This window comes from Panthera tigris, chromosome A3 (assembly GCF_018350195.1).
Source record: "Panthera tigris isolate Pti1 chromosome A3, P.tigris_Pti1_mat1.1, whole genome shotgun sequence".
NCBI lineage: Eukaryota > Metazoa > Chordata > Mammalia > Carnivora > Felidae > Panthera > Panthera tigris.
The window spans coordinates 43,022,406-43,045,537 of record NC_056662.1 but is presented as its reverse complement, the minus strand read 5'-3'; the positions used below and the strand labels follow the sequence as shown (position 1 = coordinate 43,045,537).

General features: G+C 44.4%; 1 protein-coding gene across 1 annotated transcript in view; it reads right to left on the bottom strand.

Moving 5' to 3' along the window:
- Positions 1-661: 661 nt before the first annotated feature.
- KAT14 (lysine acetyltransferase 14) overlaps positions 662-23,132 on the bottom strand; it is a 37,046-nt gene continuing 14,575 nt past the window's right edge. Inside the window, exons 5-10 of the mRNA XM_007096542.3 lie at positions 21,818-22,234; positions 21,118-21,686; positions 8,376-8,512; positions 7,348-7,523; positions 5,641-5,831; positions 662-2,284 (exon numbers count right to left, since the gene is read on the bottom strand). Of these exons, the coding sequence (XP_007096604.1) occupies positions 2,111-2,284; positions 5,641-5,831; positions 7,348-7,523; positions 8,376-8,512; positions 21,118-21,686; positions 21,818-22,234 (1,664 nt within the window). The 3' untranslated portion in view covers positions 662-2,110. The remainder of the gene's footprint in view (positions 2,285-5,640; positions 5,832-7,347; positions 7,524-8,375; positions 8,513-21,117; positions 21,687-21,817; positions 22,235-23,132) is intronic.

Sequence of the window (23,132 nt, the reverse complement as noted above, 5' to 3'; positions counted from 1 at the left end):
CCCATCTGTATGCATTGTTAAGTATCACTTTTGGAGGGTGGACAGAGGTTTCTTACAGTGTCAGCTGTAAGGCCAAAGGCAGATCAAAACCAGCAGCTGTCTGCTGTACTGGGGCCACCAGACCCATCTTGGGAGGTCGCCCAGCCCGACACTGGAGCAAGACTGTGGTGTGGCAGGGCACGTCTCCATGGACAGACTGTGGAGACAGGACCGTCAGCCACCCGTGTGAACCCCACTCAGATGCTGATCCAGACAAACCAAGTGTAAAGGCACTTCTGAGACCATCCACAGGATGTGATAACACTGACTACTAGCTAATTCCAGAAATGGGCTCACCTTGTTGTGAGTGGTATTAGGTATTGAGGTTATGTGAGAAAATATCCCTATTTTTTAAGAAATACCTACTGAAGTAGGTGTGAAAGTATAGGATATCTGGGATTTGCCTTAAAATATTCAGCAAAAGACAGATGAAGCAAATGGGGCAAAAATCTTGATAATTACTGAATATGGGGAGGGGGTTGTTGTATCGTAATTTAAAAATGTGGGGCACCTGACTGGCTCAGTCGGTGGAGCGTGCAACTCTTGATCTCATGGTTGTAAGTTGGAGCCCCATGTTGGGTGTGGCAATTACTTGAAAATAAAATCAATCAATCGATCGAAATGTAAAACAAAGAACTGATTAATGTAATCACAGAATTCTCCAGTTCCTTGAAGCGATGGGAGACACTTGCTTCGGCCACCTTTTGCAGCAAACGCTTGACATTCACGTACAACAATCACAAGCTGGACTGCAGGTTCGGAAAATGTCACTTCTTCAATTTTACTTCTTGGGGTCCTAGTCCTCAAATCCTTAAAAGGTAGAAAACTCTCAGAAAGAAGAGAAGGAAGGAGGGAGGGATGAAAAGAAAAGGAAAGGAAGAAAGGAGGTAATGCCACTCTTGGGCCTCAGGCAGTGGAGTGGAGCCTGGGCTGCTCTCCAAGGACAGAACTTCCAGGCTTCGCGCGAGGTGCAGTACGTTCCTCTGAGCAAAGGGATTCGAGCTGGCTGCAAGCGTAGCCCCTAAAACAGAGGCTTTTGACTGTGGTCCACAGATCTCCGATCAAGATTTTAAATGTGCATGCACAGTTTTCTAGAGAATATTCGGCCTTCTTTGGATTCTCACAGGGAGGGATCCATGTCCCCAGAAGTTAAGAGCCACCACTCTTAAATAGAGTTTGAAAGCAAACTGACTGGATTGGAGCTCTGGCCATTGATGGTCATAAGGAAAGATCTTTATTTGGGAACATCTGATATTTTTGGAAAAGCTCCTACTGGATCCAAAACACCCTGACGGACAGTCCCTCTCCAACACCCCCTACGACAAGAGTGGTCCTGGAGACACACGGGCCCGTCCTCAGCTGGCTCTGCTTCCACCACCCGCACCTCCCCGCCAGCACAGTCTAACTGACAGGCTGCTCAGACAACGTGACCCCAAAGCAACTTCACAGGCGCAGGGAGAGGTGTCCACTCCTAGGCCAAAGCCCCCAGCAGGAGGTACTAACAGCAGACCAGGTGACGGGACGTGTGGACACAAACACCATGTTTATTTTGACTGTGGCCAAAGTCAGGGAGATAGCAGAACCTCAGTGCCCTGAAGGTCCTCCGGGTTCAATGATGGCTCATCGACGGCTGGGGAAGTGCCGGCCCTTTGTGTGATCACCTCGTAATCTCCCGTTGTCCCGATGACACAGCACCCCTCGTTAATGGCTGCCACCCTTCCTCATCCTTTAAATTAGAACAGATTCTCTCTCCCCGAGAATCCTTTATTGCTGAAGCTGTTTGGCGGAAGGACAGCAGCACCGCTCGATTCCAGTTAACTGTGGAGTCCCAAGATGTGGGCCCAGGCCTGTGCAGGACAGGACAGGACAGGACAGGACAGTGGTTCTGCTGACGGGCTGCGCACTATTCAATTCCTCTGCCCACCGCCTGTGTAGCCTCCAGCGAGAGGTCTGAAGGGACGTCTGATCGCAGAGATGAGGGCCCACAGGGACGTGAACACCTGCCTTCGGGCCTACGTGAGGACCCACCTCTGACAGCACATGCGTCTCTCTGTGAAGCGCTGTGCTCACTTCAGCGCCGGAGCCTCAGGAAGAACGCGTGTTTACACTCCGTACTTTCCAACGGGTAATATTTATCATAGAAATCTAAGACGTACTCTTCAGTCTTGAATCCAAACTTCTGGTAGAGCAGCATAGCAGGGTTGCTTGCCGAGACGTGAAGGGTCACATCCTTGCCCATGCAGGTCTGCCAAAAGAGTGGAAAAGTACGGGATGAGAATGAAAGTGCCTGAGGGAAAATGAGTAGGTGAGGAAAGGCTGTGAAGTGTAGGTAGGTAGTCATGGCAACTGGGGACAGCAGGGACCTCAGCTGAGGCACTGCAACACGCCACAACAGCTGGTAGCCCGACTGAAACTACGAGACCAAGGGAACGGGTGGCATGCTGGCTGTTTCTGCTCTCTGAAGCCAAGGGCCCGGGGAAAAGTTCATTGTCAACTGGATTATTTTATTTAGAATTCAATTACACTTAAACATATCACACTTATCAATAGCAGGCACTCTGACAATCTCGAGGAAATAGAGAATAAGACAAGAAGTTCTGCTTTTTATTATTTTTTTAAATTTTAGAGAGAGGAACAGTGAGCGGGGGAGAGAGAAAGACAATTTTAAACAGGCTCCACGCTCAGCACGGAGCCCAGCGTGGGCTCCCACAACCCTGGGATCATGACCTGAGCAGAAACCAAGAGTCGGACGCTCAAAAGTCTGAGCCATCCAGGTGCTCCGAGAAGTTCTGCTTTTAAAAACTGGATGTTATCCTGTACTCAAACTTGTAAAAATTCCTTCCGTTCCTAGACTTACTAGAAAGGATGCTACATTATGAGGCTAGATATGAGGTATTAAGACTTTCATTTAGTTATGAGACCTGAAAACCCTGTACAGATGTTCAGAATCCCACAGTCCCCCTCCATCCCTCACAAACCGATGGAATTAGCTTCTCAGAACTGTGATTTCTGTATTCAGCATTGGCCTAATCCTAGGGGGAAAGAGTAATCATCATTCTACTAATACGAGGTAAGTTCTTAAGATTCTTTAATTAGCTACACAGAAGAAAGTACCAAAAGTCATCTGAACTAAGAATGTGCTTTCTAATGAGGAAAGCACCGAAATACTGAGGCTGACAGGGTCCTTGAGGTTTTGTAAGCCATGGTTCCCGAGGCCTAGATTTAAGAGGCCTCTCAGGTAGACAGCTGCCATCTTCTCTCTGCTTGATTCACGTTCTGTGCCCTGTGGTGTTACTGTGAGTGTGTAAGATGAATTTCGTGGAGTGACTTTCGTGCACACACGCACAGTGTCACCACAGCATCGAGTACTACTGCCCGACTGAGCAGTGCTGCCTGGGCCCGGGACTCACGGTCTGGCTGAGGGCCAGGACCCGCATGAAAGGACGAATACTCCTCACCTGCCCAGTGAGCGCTCAGTCAGGACTGACTCTGCGCCAGGCCCCCCGCCAGGCACACACGCGGGAAGGCTGCTCCTGCTGGTGATGGGAAAGGCAGTGGTGCAGCGGCCGAGGATGGAAGGGTGAACAGGGTGGAGGTCGTGGCTGTGAGTGGGGTAGGCGGTGGGGTGTGGTATGAAAAACTGAGAGTCTCAGCTGAACACAACACAAGGGAGCACGTGTTAACTGCCAAGTGAAGAGAGAAGAAAGCAACTTCTACAAAATGGTTCTAGGTTTCTGCCGACATTTGGGAAGTATTGAGCAAGTTTCATTAAGAGTTGGAAAAATTGGGGGCACCTGGGTGGCTCAGTCGTTTAAGTGTCTGACTTAATTTCAGCCCAGGTCATGATCTCATGGTTTGTGAGTCTGAACCCTGCATCAGGCTCTGTGCTCACAGCGTGAAGCCTGCTTGGGATTCTCTGTCTCCCACGCCCCTCTCTCTGCCTCCACCACGCTCTCTCTCTCTCTCTCTCTCTCTGCCTTTACCCTACTCATGCTGTCTCTCCTTCTCTCTCCCCATAAATAAATAAACTTAAAAAGATTGGAAAAACAACATTTTATCTTCTCCTTCCTCTATTTAAAGGGAATCTTGCCCACATAACACACAATCCTTCATGCCAAATGGTTTCTAAATAAGATTCTGGGGGTGAAAAATCCCTTACGTGTTTTTCTGATGTTAGTATATAAATATATGGTATATTTTCTTCAACAGTGTTACAGATATATCAAAGGATGAATTATAATTTGATATTACAATCAAATCTTAAAAGGTTGATACCAGCTTCTACAGTGATAGTAAAATTAAGAATAATCAGCAATAATAGACTATGTACTACTCATTGATAGAGTTTTGCTAAAATGTTTAAAAATACTTGATAATTTTTGCAACAACTTAGGTGGCATTATGCTCAATGAAACAAGTCAGACAGGGAAAGACAAACACTGTATGATCTCACTTATATATGGAATCTAAAAAACAAACAATAAAAAGCTGAACTCACAGATGCAGACAACAGACTGGTGACTGTCAGAGGTGGGTGAACTAGATGAAGGGGGTCAAAAGATACCCAGTTTACAACACAAGTAAGTCCTGGGGATGTCATGGAGACCATAGTTTACAATACTGTACTGCATATTTGCAAGTTGCTAAGAGAGCAGATCTTAAAAGTTCTCATCCAAGAGGAAAAACGTCTGTAACTGCGTGTATCGACGGGTGGTAACTAGACTTACTGTGGGGAATGTTTCACAATATAGACAAGTATCTATCAGATCATTACGCTGTATGGCTGAAGTGAGTGTGTTCTGTACGTTTATGCTCCCATAAGGAGAAAACCCCTAAAAATCACAGCTCCACTTCCATCTCAGAGTCGTGGCGATGGTGCTTCTAAGAGCAGCAGCAGTTACCAATATGGGTCATTGTACAAGGGCTTTGGATTCTCACTTTTGGTATTTTCTCATTTTATCTACTATAATGTGTTTACAAACTGGTTTCTTTGAAGATTATTTTACTGAAAGAGAGAAAGGGAGTGCACATGTGCACTGAGTCAGGGGCAGATGGAGAGGGAGAGAAAGAATCTCAAGCAGGCTCCACACTCAGCCTAACGAGCCTGGCATCACGACATGAGCCGAAATCAAGAGTCAGATGCTTAATCAACTGAACCACCCAGGGGCCCCTCAAACTGGTTTCTTTGAAACCTGGGCCTGAATAGTGATCTTATTTTAGAGGGCCAAGGGTTTTCTTTTCTTTTCTTTCTTTCTTTTCTTTTTTTTTTTGAGAGAGAGAGAGAGAAAGAGAGAGAGGCAAAGAGAGAGACAGAAGATCCGAAGCAGGCTCTGCCCTGACAGCAGTGAGCCCGATGCAGGGCTCGAACTCATGAACTGTGAGATCATGACCTGAGCTGAAGTTGGCTGCTCAACCAACTGAGCCACCCAGGTGCCCAAATAGCGATCTTGTTTTAGAGGGCCAAAGATTCTTATCTGTGTGATGGTCACTGTCGTTCTTTTACTGGGTTTTCGAGACCACCCATTCTGCTGGGCCGTGCTAGGAAGGCCCAGCTCAGCCCCGTCCCTCCTCAAGTCTTCCAGGGGAGCCCAGACGCCTTACCTGAATCAGATGATAAATCATGAAAGTTGCGATCCCTGCTCTTCTCCACTCAGGATGGACAAACAGAAATGAAATGTAAGCTTCATTGTACTTCACGTCAGGAACCATGAAGCCAAAGGCAATGATAACTTTTTTATAAAGGACAACCACACTGAAGTCTGGATACTGCAGGCACTCAGACAGGTCAATGCCTACAGAGAAGAGTTAATTCGATATTAAAACCATGTGCCTTTTGGAATTAACACATGCCAAGCTGTTTGGTCTACACCTGCATGCTAAAAAAAACCAAAAAACAAAAAACTGAAGACAAAGATATTAGCATAGACATCATACATTCAGATCATAAAAACAAAAGTGAATTTTAGAAAATATCAAAATTAACAGCATCTTTTCCAAGTACACATGTTAAAAGAAGTAGGCAGGATAGGGTGGGTAGCAGAGAGCACCCAGGTTTAGAATGGGATACATCTCTCTGGCTTTGAACTTAGCCACTTCTACAACATGTGTCAGCTGACGCCTTTCCAAATGTGTGGGCCTCAGCGTCTGCACACTTAGACCTCATAGGGTGGGAGCAGAGATCCAGAGAACTCACATTATTGTGTTCCTCACCTCATACAAGTATAATTTATAAGCTCTTTTGTACAAATGCTACATTTGACAATAAAGGGGTTTAAACAAAAAATGATTCCATGCATCATGTATGGAAGGCAACCCAGCATAAGGTCAAGAAATAGTAGATGCTCCCAGGATGCTTTCGGCCTCCATATCGCTCCTAAAAGAACGAGCACAAGTCTGCCACCACGTGCACTGTTACACGATTACCACACAACAAAGAAGACACAGCTCTAATCCCGAGGAAATCTTATCTAACCTCTGGAGGACATGTAATTTTCCTTTACTTTCAAAGCAGTGCAGTAAGGCAGATCCACAAAGAACAGGCTTATATTTAACAATGAAAATGTGCTTCTTTAATTGATGGCTTCGGTTTTCAGAAAGACAATATATTAAGACTGATAAAATGACAAAGCGTATTGGGTTTACTCTTATTTTCAAAGTCTGCAATTGGGGTATTTGGCTTTTTAAAAATACCTTTTCGGGAAGCCTAGGTGGCTCGGTTGGCTAAGCGTCTGACTTCGGCTCAGGTTATGATCTCAGTTTGTGGGTTCGAGCCCCACATCAGGCTCTGTGCTGACAGCGTGAGCCTGCTTGGGATTCTAGCTCTCCCAGTCCCGCTCATGTTTTCCTCTCTCAAAATAAATAAACTCAAGGAAAAACAAAAAAAAACAAAAACAAAAAAACCCCTTTTGGCTGTACTAACACTCTCCAAGTAACAGCTAAGTAAACAAAATTACAGAATTATTAAGCAAAAAATAAAAAATGTCCAAACATGTCCAAACTACCAGCCTGTATACCACGGGTAGACATTACCTGGTATCTAAACATATGTAGAAGCAAAATAGGATGAATCTTTTACTCTGGCACTGAGAAACATACAAAAACACTGTTTATTACTTTAATTGCTGGCTCCTTCTTGAACTTAGGAAGAAAGAGGTGTTCATATTTTACTCTTTCCATGAGAGTAGAGACAAACTAAATGAAATCGTGAGTAAAGGTTTTAGAGTCACACAGCATGCACTAATTTAAAAAAAATTACTAACGTGAACTAGACAGAAAACTGATCTGCCTAGTTTGGGAGGGGGAACATACCAGGCCAGAAAAACTCCTGACACATAGAGTTTATTGTTGGGATGTGATTTGGCCGGACGTAGCAGTAATCAAGAGGTGCGTCAGCTTCCGGGGTCCAATGAGGGTCACTCCTATGCAGGTGGGAGCGAATCTGTGACAGGAGCTGCAGTTTGGGTGGCTTTGTTTCATAATCACGCCTCCAAGAAGAAAAGAACAAGATTCAAGAAAAGAACAAATTCAAGTCAAGAAAAATACCCAGTATTATTCCTAGCCAACTGATTCACATAAACTCTTCAATCTGCTACTTTATATGGCAGGGAGCTTGATAAGAGCTACGATACTTTTCTGGCATGAAATTTAAAATTTGCTCTGTTAACATACATCAGACCAAACCCCTCTATACCGACCAGGAAGCCTGCTTGTGCTGGAGCCTGAACAAACAGAGTGAGGAAACAAACAGCAGCCTGACTCAACCCTGAGAGCTCCAGCCCAGGACACAGCCCAGGGAGGGATGGTCCAGCTCTGCCAGGGCCGCTGGGGCAGGCTCTCACACTGCTTCTCACGGGGCCGGTCTGGGATGGCAGTGCTGGACAAGGAGGATCCTGGGACTCTGGGGCCATTGTGGCGATCAAGACAACACGCTTTCTCAGGACAGCACTGGGGGGCCCTAGCCAGCTCGGCTTCCACAGCACTGCCTAGACAAGAAGACTCATCATCACCCCAGATACAAGCCCAAGTGAGGCATCTCTCCCATGTTCTCATTTTACACACTACTAAATATACGCAACTTTAAAATTGAAAAGAAACACAATGAAATACAATCTAACAGTGTTAGCTTGTTCTTGCTTTTTATACTTCTGTCAAACGACCATCCTTTCTGCAAAAAAACGTACAGTTCAAATAAGCCAAGGATCAGACTGCACGCGGAGTCCGTGCCGACGCCTGCTTACAGGGTTGGTCTTGACTCACTCTAACAGGGGACCAGGGTGGAGAAGCCACAAATGTCATTCCTCACAACACACTCGACATCACAGCTCTTCCCCACGTACCTGATGTAAGGTTTCAAGATCCGAGAGGTGTAAGGGCTGACGATACTCTGGTCCACAGCCATATTTTCTGATCCCACCAAACGATACAGAAACTTAGTGGTCTGGTGCCGAAACCCTTTCCTGGATGGCAAGGCAGTCTAGGAGAAAGGAACCCCAGTGATGTAAAAATAGCCACTCAAAAGACTGTTTTAACTTATCAGATAATTAGTACTTAGGACATTGCTTTGTGTTAGAAAGTAGGTCTTTTTGTATTATTTCTTTGGAGAGCTCAAGTTTCAGCACAAACCTCATAGGTACCTTTGCATAAAACTAGATATGAAAAACTAGGGCCGTTTGTAACAGTTTAAAATCTAAATAATTAAAAAAAAATTTAAGTCACTTAAAAAAAATTTTAAGTCATTTAAGTGAGTGAAATGCAGGACTGAGCACTGGATTTACAGCTTCCGCAAGTTTCATTTCACCTGATAACACAACCAACCCAGTCATCAGATACTAACCTGCACTAGCGTCAACTGGGTGACAGACACGTGGGTCACACTGTAGAAGCAGTCTGTTATCCACAGAGCGGTAGGGGCCAATTACTGCTGCCCCTGTGTATGGATTCATTAAAAGATGACTCGGGACGCTGGGTGGCTCAGTCAGTTGAGCGTCTGACTTCGGCTCAGGTCATGGTCTCATGGTTTATGAGTTAGAGCCCCACGTTGGGCTCTGTGCTGACAGCTCAAAGCCTGGAGCCTGCTTCCAATTCTGCATCTCCCCCCCTTTCTGTCGCTCCCCTACTCACACTCTCTCAAAAATAAACATTAAAAAAAAATTAAGAAGTAAATAAATAAAATATGCCTCTATTCCAATGAGTAAATTTGATAAGAGTAGGACTGATGTAGATTAGCATTCCTAAGATAAATCAAGACAGCAGAGAAGCCCCGCCAGGGGTTGAATGAGAAGGTGGTCTGCGTTTCTTAGGTGAGTGTCCTAACAGAACAGGTGGGTTTCACACTGGGAGCCCGACTGGAGATGTCTGTTTCCGGGAGTGCTGCCCCAGGGCCCTCAGTCGTGTAGTAACAGAACATGCGCAATTAGGGTTTTACAGCAAAGAGCCCAGATGGAAGATTAAAAGGCACACTTATAAAGTGGTTTGCCAAGGGCTGGACGAAGTTTAGAAACCTGAGTTGTTTTTGGAGAGTCAGTTTGCTCTTTAGCTTAGAAAATAACTTTCTTGGAAGGAGAGCAAGAATTTCTTCTTTGTAATTTCTCTTATTACTATCCCAAACTGGACACCAAAACTTTGAAAGGATGACTTTGAAATTCTTCCAGCACTTTCAAATAAGTCTGGGAGGGCAATTCAGAGCTATGGCATGTAGTGTCCAAACACGGCCTCAACACTTCCTCCTGTACCTGTGGGGTGCTGTGGCTCCTTATGTCAAACAGCAGAGTCTGTTCCCTCCCCTTGAATGAGGGTGGGCCTGTGACAGGCCTTGACCAATTACCAAGTGCAGAAGTAACATTCTGCGACCCTGAGCCCAGGCCCTAAGAGGACAGGAAGCTTCTACTTTCTCTCTCTTTGCGTCCAGCAGCCATGGTGTCCAGGCTGGACCACTGAATGCGTAGAGGCCACATGGAGACCAGCCCGGAGGAGGGCCATCCTGGTCATTCCAAACCTGATCCAGCTTCCTGTTGAAGGCAGCCACGTGAGTGACCTCAGCCTTCAGCACACAGGGTAGAACCACCACCCAGTTGAGCCCAGTCAACCCAGAGAATCAGAAGAAATATTAAATATTGTTTTAAGCCTCTAAGTCTTGGAATGACTTGCTGTGCAGCAACAGATGACTGAAATACCAGTCACCGAACCACTGGCCCATGAGAGACGATCTGGTTAATGTTTCGGGGTCAGTTTTGTGGAACTCCACAGATGTTACCCAGTACCCCAACTTCTTGCCATCTCTGCTTTCACCCTAGTCTAGACCACCTTCAACTTCTGCCTGGATCACTACCGCTGCTTCCTATTGGTTTCTCTGCTGCAACTCTCAGCCTTTATCACCCACGTTCCACACAGAGCCCGGAGCTTCTTTTAAAAACAAGTAAATCCACTTCCCTTGGTCAAAATTCCTATTTGGCCTTCCCTTGCAATTCATAGTTCTTACCTGGGACTTACAGGATCTGTCCTGTTACCTCGGCAACCCCACCTCCCACCCACTTCCTCTGCCATCACTATGTTCCAGCCCATCACACCAAACTACCTGCTGCCTGAGGGCCTGCCCCTGGGCCTTCTGCCCTGAACCCCCTTCAGCCTGCCTCCTCCTTGTGGACCAGGACTGGGCCAAGTGCCACTTCCACCACAAGACTGTCCTTAAGCACCCATCCAACGTGCTACCACTGCCTTCTGCTCTTCCCCTCCACCGCAACACCCGCCTTGCAGGAAATGATCCTGTTTAGTGAGTTAGTCCTGTCATCTCCCCGCTCCATAGGGTGGGCACCTTCTGCCCTAATTTGCTGCGGTGTCCCCAGCTAGAAGAGTGCTTGGCACACATGAAGTATTCAACTTAGGTTTGCTGAATGATAAAATGGTGGGGAAAGAAGCATGCCAAAGTCAAATAAGTTTGGAAAATGTTAAATGAGTTTCTTCAAACTTCTAGTTCTAAATAAAAGGAGCACTAGATGGGCTGCTGTGTTCCTTCCCATCTGTCTTGAAAGATGCCACAAAAGTGAGAGGGAGGACGGAACACAAAGGCTGTGAGAAACCCCAGGGAGGGACCAAAGGTGGCCGGGTCCATGTGAGGCGGCAAAGGCCAGCCCAGAGCACACTCTGCACCACAGGTGGGGAGGGGGAGCTTCCGAGTTAGGCCACTTCCTCTTGCAAGGTCTGCTCTGGGTGGACCTCGGCCAATCAACTTTGCCAGCAAGTGTCAGCTGGAGGGGTCACATCAGGACACTGCTGGAGCCTCAAACTTGCTAACAGGGTGTCAAGCCAGGAACCAGGCTTTTGCTCTTCCCTTCAGGTGTTTATACCAGCAAAGGCATCTGGTGACACCAAGAGAATATTCTTTCACAGGGGGAAAAAAAAACAAGATATGTCAACAAAGAGTGTAAATGAAAAGAAAGCAAAGTAAACCAACTGCACTGGAAACAGCAGAATTAATTTACCAGACAGCCAAGAATTTTCAAAAAGCAAATAAACAGTCATCAGGGAAATGCAAACCCAAACTACAACGAGATACCACTTGACTTCCACAAAGATGGCTACAATCAAAAAGAGTAACAGTGCCTCAGTGGCTTAGCTGACTGAGTGTCCAATTCTTGATTTCAGCTCGGGTCATGATCTCGCGGCTGGTGAGTTCAGATCCACGTTGGGTCCTGTGCTGACAGTGCGGAGCCGGCTTGGGATTCTCTCCCTCTCCCTCTGCCCCTCCCCAGCTCTCTCTCTCACAAAATGAATAAAATAAACTCAAAACAAAAAATCCAAAAAACAAAAGGTGGAAACAACCCAAGTGTCCATCAACTGATGAGTGGATAAACAAAATGTGGTACGCCTATACAATGGGGTATTAAGTAGCCATAAAAGGGAATGACATGCTAATCTATACTACAACATGGACAAATCTTAAAAACATGCTGTGAAAGAATGCAGTCAGAAAAGACTATGTATTATGGGGTTCCATTTATGCGAAATGTCCAAAATAAGTAAATCTACAGAAGCTGGGAGCTGGGGGGGGGGGGGGCAGTAATACTGATGAAAATGCTCTAAAATTAATTATGATGATGGTTATCCAACTCTGTGAATATAGCAGAAACCACCAAATTGTACACTTTAAATGGGATTGTATGGTATATGAATTGTATCTCAATAAGGTCGTTTAAAAAAAAACAACATAATAAATGGACTCCAGGGTAATAAACCTAGAAACAGGAATGAGTGTAGTTATGATGGATCTCTTACTCCTTACTGGACATTAAATGCATGACCACTGAAACAAAGCACTCAGCGAATGAGTAAGGGACAGATTGAGGATCTCTTCACAAAGGCAAAGGAAGAGAGAAAGGAAAGAATTAATGTGTCGACATCCATATTAGGAGTCCAGAAAAGGAGGAATATATTTAAAGAAGCAATGATAGAGGCACCTGGGTGGCTCAGTCAGTTAACCATCCAACTCTTGATTGCGGCTCAGGTCATGATCTCACAGTTTGTGAGATCAAGCCCCACAAAGGGCTCCACAATGGGTGTGCAGCCTGCTTAAGATTCTCTCTCTCTCTCTCTCTCTCTCTCTCTCTCTCTCTCTCTCTCCCCCTCTCCCACTCGTGCATGCGTTCTCTCTCTCTCTCTCTCTCAAAATAAATAAATAGACATTAAAAAAAAAACACAAGACACAATGATAAGGACTTTCCCAGATGGGGGGCACCTTGCTGGCTCAGTTGGCAGAGCATATGACTCTTGATCTCAGGGTCATGAGTTCAAGCCCCACGCTGGGCATGGAGCCTACTTTTAAAAAAATCAGAATTTCCCAGATTAAAGAATCATGTAAGAAGACTTCTGGTTTCCTGTCCAGCATAAAAGGAGAATGGAAGCTGTCAATACATTCTAACAAGAGGTTAAACAAACTGAAAATCGACAACTCTTCTTGGATCCATCAGAGAATTGAGATCACAGGGCACACTACTCCCCCCAAAACTGGAAAGACAAACACGTGCATACAGAGAATCATAACTTAGCAGAGTAGAAACCTCCAGGAATCAGTGCCCAGTAGGAAAACTTGATGAGCAACAAGCAAAGTGCTGGAGACACAATGTGGAAACCTCTGAGAGACAAAACTCTGGGTGGGGGATGCACATTTTTGTGACTTTTACCTCCAGGAGCTCTACCAGGTTCTCGTGGTAGGGATCAAAGAAAAATCCCCTCAAGCTTCCGGCAGGGAAAAAGCAGCCGTTCTGAAAATACTTCAGAGTACTTCATCTTCTTAACAAGGCCTGCACTCAAGAGAAAGTATTTTACCAGAGCCTAACCTACTGGGTTTCATCAGAGCCTAACCAACTTGTGGAAAGGGAATTGCCCATCTCCAGCTCCCGCCAGTTATTCCATGTAGCCTGTGTCGGTCACAGCCCAGAGGCACGTGTTCACTAACAGACTGAGAACTAATCTTAGGACCACAGAAGGCTCACCACCATACCACCAAAGGCCTACTTTCCACAGTTCCTTTTCCCCAGTAGGTTATATGTGGCTTTCAACTAAAAATTACAAGGCATATTAAAAGGCAAAAAAAAACCCCACACTCTAGGGGCACCTGGTTGGCTCAATTGGTTGAGTGTCCGACTCCTGATTTTGGTTCAGGCCACGATCTCACAGTTTGTGGGACTGAGCTGTGAAGGGCTCTGTGCTGACAGTGCAGAGCCTGCTTGGGATTCTCTCTCCCTCTCTCTCTGCCCCTACCCAATTTGCACATTTGCGCGCACACACTCTCTCTCAATAAATAAACATTAAAAAAAAAAAAAACATCCAAAAACACAGTCTAAAAGAGACAGAGAAAGCATCAGAACCACTCAGACAAGGCAGACATGTTGGAATTATTAGACTGGGAATTTAAAACAACTATGATTAGTATGTTAAGGGCTCTAATAGACAAAGCAGACAACACATAAGAACAGACAGACAATTTAAGCAGAGAGAAGGAAATTCTAAAAAGAATCAAGAAGAAATGCTAGGGATCAAAAATGTCGTAAGAGAAATGAAGAATCACCTTTGTGGGCTCTTTAGTAGACTGGACATGGCTGAAGAAAGAACTTCTGAGCTCAAGAATATGTCAAGAGGAACTTCCAAAATTGAAAAATAAAGATAAAAGAAGACTAAAAAACCCAGAACAGAACATCCAAAACTGTGTTACAGGGACAAAAGGTATAAAATACACATAATAGGAATACCAGAAAGAAAAGAGAGAAAGGAACAGAAGAAATATTTGAAGCAATAATGACTGAGAATTTCCCAAATTAATCAAGACACCACACCAAAAAGCACAAATCCAGGAAGCTAGAGAACAAGAGGAGGATAAATGTCAAGATCAAACTGCTTAAAAGCATAAAGTTGAACAAAAATCTAAATGCTCACACTAATGCTTCAGTGAAGCTCAATTTTCTTTTTTTAATTTTAGAGAGAGGGCACGTGCAAGCGAGAGCGAGAGAGAGAGAGAGAGGGGCAGAGGGAGGAAGAACCTTAAACAGGCTCCACTCTCAGCACAGAGTGAGACACAGGGCTCAATCCCACCACCCTGGGATCATAACCTGAGCCAAAATCAAGATTTGGAGGCTCAACCAACTGAGCGATCCAGGCACCCCAGTGAAGCTCCACTTTAAAGTAATCTGTTTGGGGTGCCTGGGTGGCTCAGTCAGTTAAGCATCTGACTTCAGCTCAGGTCATGATTTTGCAGTTCATGAGTTCGAGCCTGGCATCGGGCCCTGTGCTGACAACTCAAGAGCCTGGAGCCTGCTTCAGATTCTGTGTCTCCCTCTCTCTGCTCCTCCCTCACTTGTGCTCTGTTTCTCTTGAAAATAAATAAAACATTAAAAAAAATTTTTTTTTAAGTAACCTTTTCACTCTCTTCGGAAACCTCCTCTCCTCCCTTCTTAGCCTTTTGTTTTGGGAACCCAGTACCACGCTGAAGACATGACAAACAAGGCTGGCAGCACAGACACAATTCCTGACAAAACAGGCTAGATCCTGTATTTCCCTATAGAACCCCCAGACCCTTCCTCCTGGCAGGCTTGCAGTTTTGAAGGCCTTAGCCTGCTGTAACCTCCTTTGCCTGGCAAAGCAATAAATCTACTGTTTCTTTTTATCCCAAACTCTTGTGTTGTCTTGTGTTGTACTGGGCTCTGAAGCAGAGGTTACTGGTTTTTGACAGCATATTAGCATATAAGACACCTGTGACTGAAGGAGAAGTACACGATAAATGAGATTAAAAAAAAAAAAATACTTTAAATGCGCAAATAAAATTAAAGATCAGAAACAAAGACAAAATTCTGAAAGCTTCCAAGATATGAGAGAATAAAACAGGAGACCACCTACAAAGAAAGAAGAATGAGACAAACAGTGAGGCTCTCAGGAGTAATAATTTCAAAATGTTGAAAGAAAAAACAAAATTACAATTTTATATCCAGCTACGCTATCATTTAAATTCAAGAGTGAAATGAAGCTATTCTTAGGCATACAGGTATTCAAAATTAAACTCAAAAAGACCAGATTTTTAAAAACTGTTAGAGGAAGTAGTCTAGCAAAAAATTAACCTAGGAAGAAATGATAGGAAGTAAGGGTGAATAAATAATTTAGTGAGGTTTACCGTTGTCTAAACAACACAAAAGAAAAAAGACAGATAAGAGCACACAAAAATATTCTGTTTGAAGGGAAGACCACATGATAATATTAAAAAATTAAGAGAAAAAATAGATGTCCTAAGTTAGAACCTACAAAAAGAATAAAAATTGAGCATATAACTTTCTTTATAGCAAAGAATCAACATAATATACTTTCTCTGACAACACATATTTGATTAGAAATTAAATCAATTACTAAAAGATACCTTAAAAATTTCTATATATGTAAAAAGTAAACAAACCAAGAAACAAACTGTTGTGTTACAGAAGAAATAATGAGAAAAATTACAAAATGCTTAGTACTGATTGATAATAAACTCCCATCACTTCATGAGTCACAGCTAAAGCAGTATTGTAGGGATATTTATAGCTATGACTACATTTATCAGAAAACAAGAAAGAGTATGGGTTGAACAAATGCATTTAGAGCTGCTCCTTGTGTAGCTGCATTAAAACGGTACTAAAGTTCCAGGTTAAGATGGGGGATTAAATGCACAATTTTACTCCCTCCCCAAACCCACTAAACCTACAGAATCAGCCTTCTAAAAAAGGGAGAGAAGCATACAAAAATAGGAAGATCAGGGGAAAAAAACATCTGGGAAGCAGATGGATAAATACTAACTGCTTTAAAGCCCAAACTCCCAAGCTGGCTTTGGGTTAGGTGTGAACCAGCCCAATCTGTACCACAGTACCCTCGTAAAACCCAGTGGCAGCACCAGACTCCTCTGGAGCTGGGAATAAATGGGGTACTTAGTAGAAGGAGCAGGTAAAAGTTGTGTGCACAGCAGTTCGATTCCCAAATCTTCAATCCCCTGCTGCCAGGTGGCTGCCTCCCCACAGAAGTCTGGAGGTCCCATCTCTAGAGAAGGTGTAACCAGCGCTCTGGAGGGACAGCTCATCTAGCACGAAGGTGGGAGTACAAGTTGAAGGCTAAGGTCCCTCTTCCTCTAAGTGGTAACCAGGATTTTGAGACTGGGAGACTGACTAGCCAGGGGGAAAGACCTCAAGGAAGAGATGTTGGGGGGTCCTTGTCAAAGGATGCTCCTAGATAATGGGTCTGTACACAGAATCTCAGGTTCGGCCTCATTTTCCCTCACAAAGGGAAAGCACTGCTTCTGGTATTGAAGTTGTCTCTCAGCCTGCCCCAACACTAGCTTGGAATTTTGGCTTTAAGTTCAAGGCCTTTCAGACATGTAAGGTCTCCGATTTTACTTCCCAGGCAGCTTTCCTCAGGAAGTCACTAAGAATATGCTCCACTAAAACAAGGGACTAAAATTACAGCATGGCAAAGATGAGGCACAGGAAACGGTAAGATTCAAAACAGAAGAAGGGCAAAGGAGTCTCCAGTGAAGGGACAGCCCAGGACCACTACTGGGTGACAGGTGTCACTCAAGGGGCAGCTACAGAGGCTATCATAAGTCCCTGCTGCACTGCACCATCTTTTATTTACTCATTTTTATCAGTTTATTTTATTCTTTTCACCATAAATGTACTCTTCAGGGGCACTTGGGTGGTGGCTCAGTGGATTAAGTGGCCAACTCTTGATTTCAGCTCAGGTCATGATCTCATGGTTCATGAGTTCGAGCCCTGAGTTGGGCTCCTGAGTTGGAGCCCTGTCAGTTGGCGCTGACAGTGTGGAGCCTACTTGGGATTCTCTCTCTCCCTCTCTGTCCCTCCCCCACTCATACTCATTCTCTCTCTCAAAATAAACAAATAAACTTTAAAAAAATAAGTACTCTTTAATCCCCATCCCCTATTTCACCCATTGCCCCACCCACCTCCCATCTGGTAACCATCAGTTTGTTCTCTATAGTTAAGAGTCTGTTGGTTGGTTTTATCTTTTTTCCCCCTCACTTGTTTGTTTTGTTTCTTAAATCCCACATGAGTGAAATCATATAGTATTTGTCTTTCTCTGACTGACTTATTTTGCTTAGCATAATACACTCTAGTTCCATCCATATTGTTGCAAATGGCAAGATTTCATTTTTTTATGGCTGATATTCCATTGTGTGTATATACATATATGTATATATATATACATACACACACACCCCATCTTCTTTATCCATTCATCTATCGATGGACATGGGCCGCTTCCATAGTTTGGCTGTTGTAAATAATGCTGCAATAAACATAGGAGTGCATGTATCCCTTTGAATTCATGTATTTGTATTTTCTGGGTAAACACCAAACAATGTGATTACTGGATCATAGGGTACACTGGACCATCTATAAAACCTAAGGAATTGTAGCCCAGAATATCACTGGTGCTCAGCTTGGCTTCACCATGTACTCTGAGACTCCTCTACAACCTCCATGCCCACTCCATGGATCAGTTGAGGACACATGCCCCACAAACAACTGCTCGGACCTCCTACAAGCTGGAAGGAACCACATCAGTCCAGACGCAGGAAACAGAGGGCCCCACTGTCCCTGCCCAGATTTCTGCCACACTGAGTGTTATACACTGCAGCCCTGACTGAGGCTCAGACTGTGGTAAGCCTTACACTCCCCAGAACTGCCTAATGACCTTGAACACTGACTTCTCTCCAAAGGGGTCATGGAACCTGAAGCCAGAATGTGACTGTGGGAGCTTCCTGGGGCTGCCATATCAATGGCTTGTCACAAACGAGATGGCTAAAATAACAAACTTATTCTTCCACAGTTCTAGAGGCCAGAAGTCAGAAATCAAGGTGTTAGCAGGGCCATGCTCTCTCTGAATATTCTAGGGAAGAATCTGTTCCACACTTTCTCTTACCTTCTGGTGTTGCCAGCATTCATTGGTATCCCTTACTTGTGGACACATCGCTCTGCCTCAGTCATCACATGGTGATCTCCCTGTGTCTGTTTCTATGCCTCTTCTCTTCTTCTAAGGATACCAGTCATATTGTGTTAAGTACCTACCCTGTTCCAGTATGACCTCATCTTAACTAATTACATCTACAAAGGCCCTATTTCCAAACAAGTTCACATTCATGGGTACAAGGGGTTAAAACTTCAATATATCCTTTTGGGGAACACAATTCAATCTTTAACAATGACCCAGAGAGATTGCTTAGCTTATTCTCTCCTGGAAGCCTTCATCTAATAGTGGCAATTTCTTACACAGTTAGATTTGTGCCTCCTACTTAGTTTTTTAAAAACTAAAAGTGACATAAAAAACTCAGAGCGGCTCCCTCTTAGGGGGAGGGAGTAGGCAGTACACAGAACTTCCAAGGTGCTTGTGTGCTCAGTTTCTTTCTTTCTTTTCTTTCTTTTCTTTCTTTCTTTCTTTCTTTCTTTCTTTCTTTCTTTCTTTCTTTCTCTTTCTTTCTTTCTTTCTTTCTTTCTTTCTTTCTTTCTTTCTTTCTTTCTTTCTTTCTTTCTTTCATAATGTTCTGTTTCTTAACCCAAGAGACAGATACAAAAGTATTTATTTAAATTAACCCATAAACTATAACATGTCCTATGTATTCTTCTGTAGCTACAGGTCACATGTCATAATTTAAAAAATTAAGTACAGGGATTAAAAAGACAAACCCACAAGAACAAAGAACAGGCGAACAGGTGACTGCAGTCCAAGCACAGGAGTAAGTGGCAAACACCTGAGACGAGAGAGCCAGAACTTAAGGCAGCAGTGAAGACAGGCCAGGAGCAGGATGATATACATGCAGAGCCTCAGGAAAGGCAACAAGGCATCGATCAGGTCCTGCTAACACTGAGACTGGGCAAGAAGACTCCGGACTGAGAGTCTCTCTACCTAAGAGGTTGAAGCCTCCAACTACACCCCCAATGCCCACATCCGGAAATGATCTTTCCCTCCATGGGCAGAAGACCAGAGTGTCTGGAGAGGCTTGGGAAAGACTCTGGACACCAGATCACCTGGCCAAGCCAAGATGGGACTGAAAACAGGGAGACTCAGGGAAGTTTTCCAGCTGAATGGTAGGCTCCTGGACCACCCCATTCACCTCTAGGGTGTAGGCAGGCAGGTTACTACTTCCCAGGTAAGATGCAAAATAGGAAAAAAAAAAAATTAAGGGATCCACCTAGAGTAGGGGTTGTCAGCAAACTATCCCACAGGCCAGATCCAGCCTGTTTTAGTAAATAATGTGTTACTGGGACACAGCCATGCCCATCCATTATATCTTGCTTTCACACAACAGCAGAGTTGAGTAGTTGCAACTCAGACTGTGTGGCCTGCAAAGCCAAAACCATTTACTGTCTGACCCTTTACAGAAGGCCTGCCAACCCCTAGTATACAGGGTTCAATATCCAAATAATAGATGTGTTCCAAAAAGACAGAACAGAGATGGGGTGCTTGAGTGACTCAATCGGTTGAGCGACCGGCTCCTGATTTTGGCTCAGGTCATGATCTCATGGTTTGTGAGATCCAGCTCCATGTTGGGCTCTGTACTGATAGAGTGAGGCCTGCTTGAGATTCTCTCTCTCTCCCTCTCTCTGCCCCTCCCCTGCTCCCACCATCAAAATAAATAAATAAATAAACATTTAAGAGAGAGAGAGAGAGAGAGAAAATAGAATATAGGAAATTAAGATGTTCCAGAGCTCTAGGAGAGTTTCAAATTGAAAGAGCCCACACACCACATGCCCAACACAGTGGAAGAAAAAGCCCCACACACGGTACCTCATAGAATAAGATCACAACACCAGCAATATCAGCCCACTAGTTTCCAAAGAAGACAGAAAACGTGCAAATAATCTTATTTGGCAATTATTTAATCCTATTTAGCAATTCATGGGCAGAGATATAAGAATGTAATCAGAAACATATAAATAAAAGATGCAATTTCACTTTACAGCCATCAGACCAGCAGAACTAGTTAAAGGCTGTTTAGGAGCAAGTGCTAACAAAGACTCAGGGAAATCAGACCTGTCATTCCTGCTCTGGGAAGGCGCATTCTCGAAGTTCTGAGTGGAATTGACCATTCCCAGGAGCACTCACAGACTTGGATTCCCCTGAATATTCTCAAGCTATGCTGCCACACATGGATCTATTTCTACGCGTTGTCTCCTAACTACACAGATGTTTACACGTCCTCGGATTCTGCTCAGCATGTGGTCTGCTACATCATATGTCCTCAACAAGCCTGCCACTCAGGGCTATGACACAAACCATGTGCAAACTCAGTCCCCATCCGGGACTAGGAGAGGCAAAGAAAGCGTCAAGGCTCTGTCCTGAATGCCCAAAGGAAACAAACAAACCCGGCTGTAATCATGGGTATTCATACCGAATAGTTTCAAAAACCAAAGCCCAGAAATTTTTCTATTTTGCTCCCTTGCTGTTTCCTTCTCTCTCCCAAAGTCACTCAGGACTTCCAGTCGAGCACAGCTGTGCCCCCTCCTTCTGTAGTGCTGCCTGCCCGCCCCCATCTGCTGCCCCCGGGAATCTTACCTGGTATCGGTCAAGGATTCTGAAGTCCTGACAGGTTGTTCTGTATGTGGCTTGTCCAGCTGGAAGCCTGGAAACTCCCCCTTCTTTGGCTCCATAAATTCCATCAACTAACAGAAGAGCAGCATTAACAACTTGATCCAAGTCAAAAAGTGGTAATCCCCTATCCCTTTTCGCTTGTCTGACAATCAATTTCCGCTTCAGTCTGCGAGCTTCTGGCGTCATGGCAACGGCACTGGGACAAGCTTCCAGCCTCTTCAGGAGCAGCTTCTCCTCGTAGATGCTCACGGGGGTGTACTTGGGCCCTTTAGGTTTCCTGTCCTTCTCCAGCTGGGGCTTCCTCTTCTCTCGAGTCCTCGTTTGCAAAGATGTGTTGGAATCTGTGTCTTCACTGTCAATGTCCATCCTGTCAGGCTTTTCCTCCTCGCTCTCCACCTCCTGCTTTATCTGTTCAGGCGCTCTGACCTTCTTTCTGCCCCCGACCACTGCCCCAGAAGCTGCTGCCCCAGCAGGCGGAGGTACATACTCCATCCCTGGGTCTATGACCCCATCGCCTTCCATCTCGTCATCGTCTGCGCAGAGTGCAAGACAGTGTAATCAAGACATGGGAAAGAAGAAATGAAGGGCGCACCGCCCACAAAGTGAAAATACACACATTCTATCACACACGAAAAACAAAAGACCCAAGAAAGGCAAGTCTTACCGTGAAACAAGGCTTGTGGTGGCATCACATCTGGAATCAGATCTGCCTCTGAAAGCAAGCTGGGTGTGGCCGAGTGAGAGGCGGGGGTCCCAGGGGCAGAGAAATCCAGAGAGGGAGAAGGAGACGGGCTTGTCAGAGGGGTGCGGTCAGAGGAGCTCAAGGACGAGAAGTCAATCACTTCCCCTTTTTCTAGAACCACGTCTGGCCTGCGGCCGCGGCTTATAAACTTCACAGGGGTCGAAGAAGTACTCCTGTCCAGAAAGCCAGCTGCTTCCTTCTGGGCTCTCCTAATGTCCTTTGCTTCCTGAGTACGAGACCTTTTCTCTTTTAATTCCATGGCAGATTCCACGGGATTACGACTTGCCCGTTTTCGAAGGCCCTCCACAGTAATGACGGGATCTAAAGCTGGTTTGGAGGCTGCCAAAAGAGAAGTATCTCAACTTTAGTTTCTTTTGCTAATTTAATTGTGAACCTATTACCATGTTCAAAATAGAGAAATGTTCAACAAGAACGTCCTAAACTAGGACTTAGGGTGCTTCTGACAAGAAAAAAGGGATTACAATGCAAATTTAAATAATTAAATACCGTATTTGCCTGTTGAAATTGGCAAATATTAAAAGTTTGGTAATGTTCAACAAGAGTATGGGGAAATGGGTATTTTCATGCCTTTTTAGTAAGGTGTGAATTTTTATTACAACTTTTTGGAGGGTGATTTGGCAACACTAATATTTGGAATAAACATGCCCTTGATATGGCAACCTGTTTCCAGGAATTTATCACAAATAATTTACCCACATATAGTATTATTTAAAATAACAACAACAAAAAGGCAGAAGTAACCAAAATATCCATCAATAGCGGGAATGTCCTATTATATTATCCTATGAAGGTCATTCAATGGGATACAATTGGAAAAAAAGAAAATAAGGCAGATCTACATGGAATGCTATGGAAAGATGTCCAGGGGCTCCTAGTAAGGTGGGGGAGAGGGATAGAGATAGAGAACAAGTATTACAGCATGAGTTTATTTTTTCAATTAAAAATGCTAAAAGCATTCACAGGACACAGCAGTGGTTACTCTGGGGAGTGAAACTGCAGGCAGGTGTAGGGGAGGAGGACACTGTCAGGCTTTATACTTTTCAACACTATTTGATTTTTTTCTCAAATATATTTTTAAAAATTTAAAGCTCACTAAAATTTTTTAGATTAAAAAAACCCCAGACCAATATGTGATTGTAAGGAGTTTTCTTTAAGTGGGAGAATGGCATCAGGTTAGGCCACGAAAAAGAATCCTTATCTCCTAAAGATAGTACTG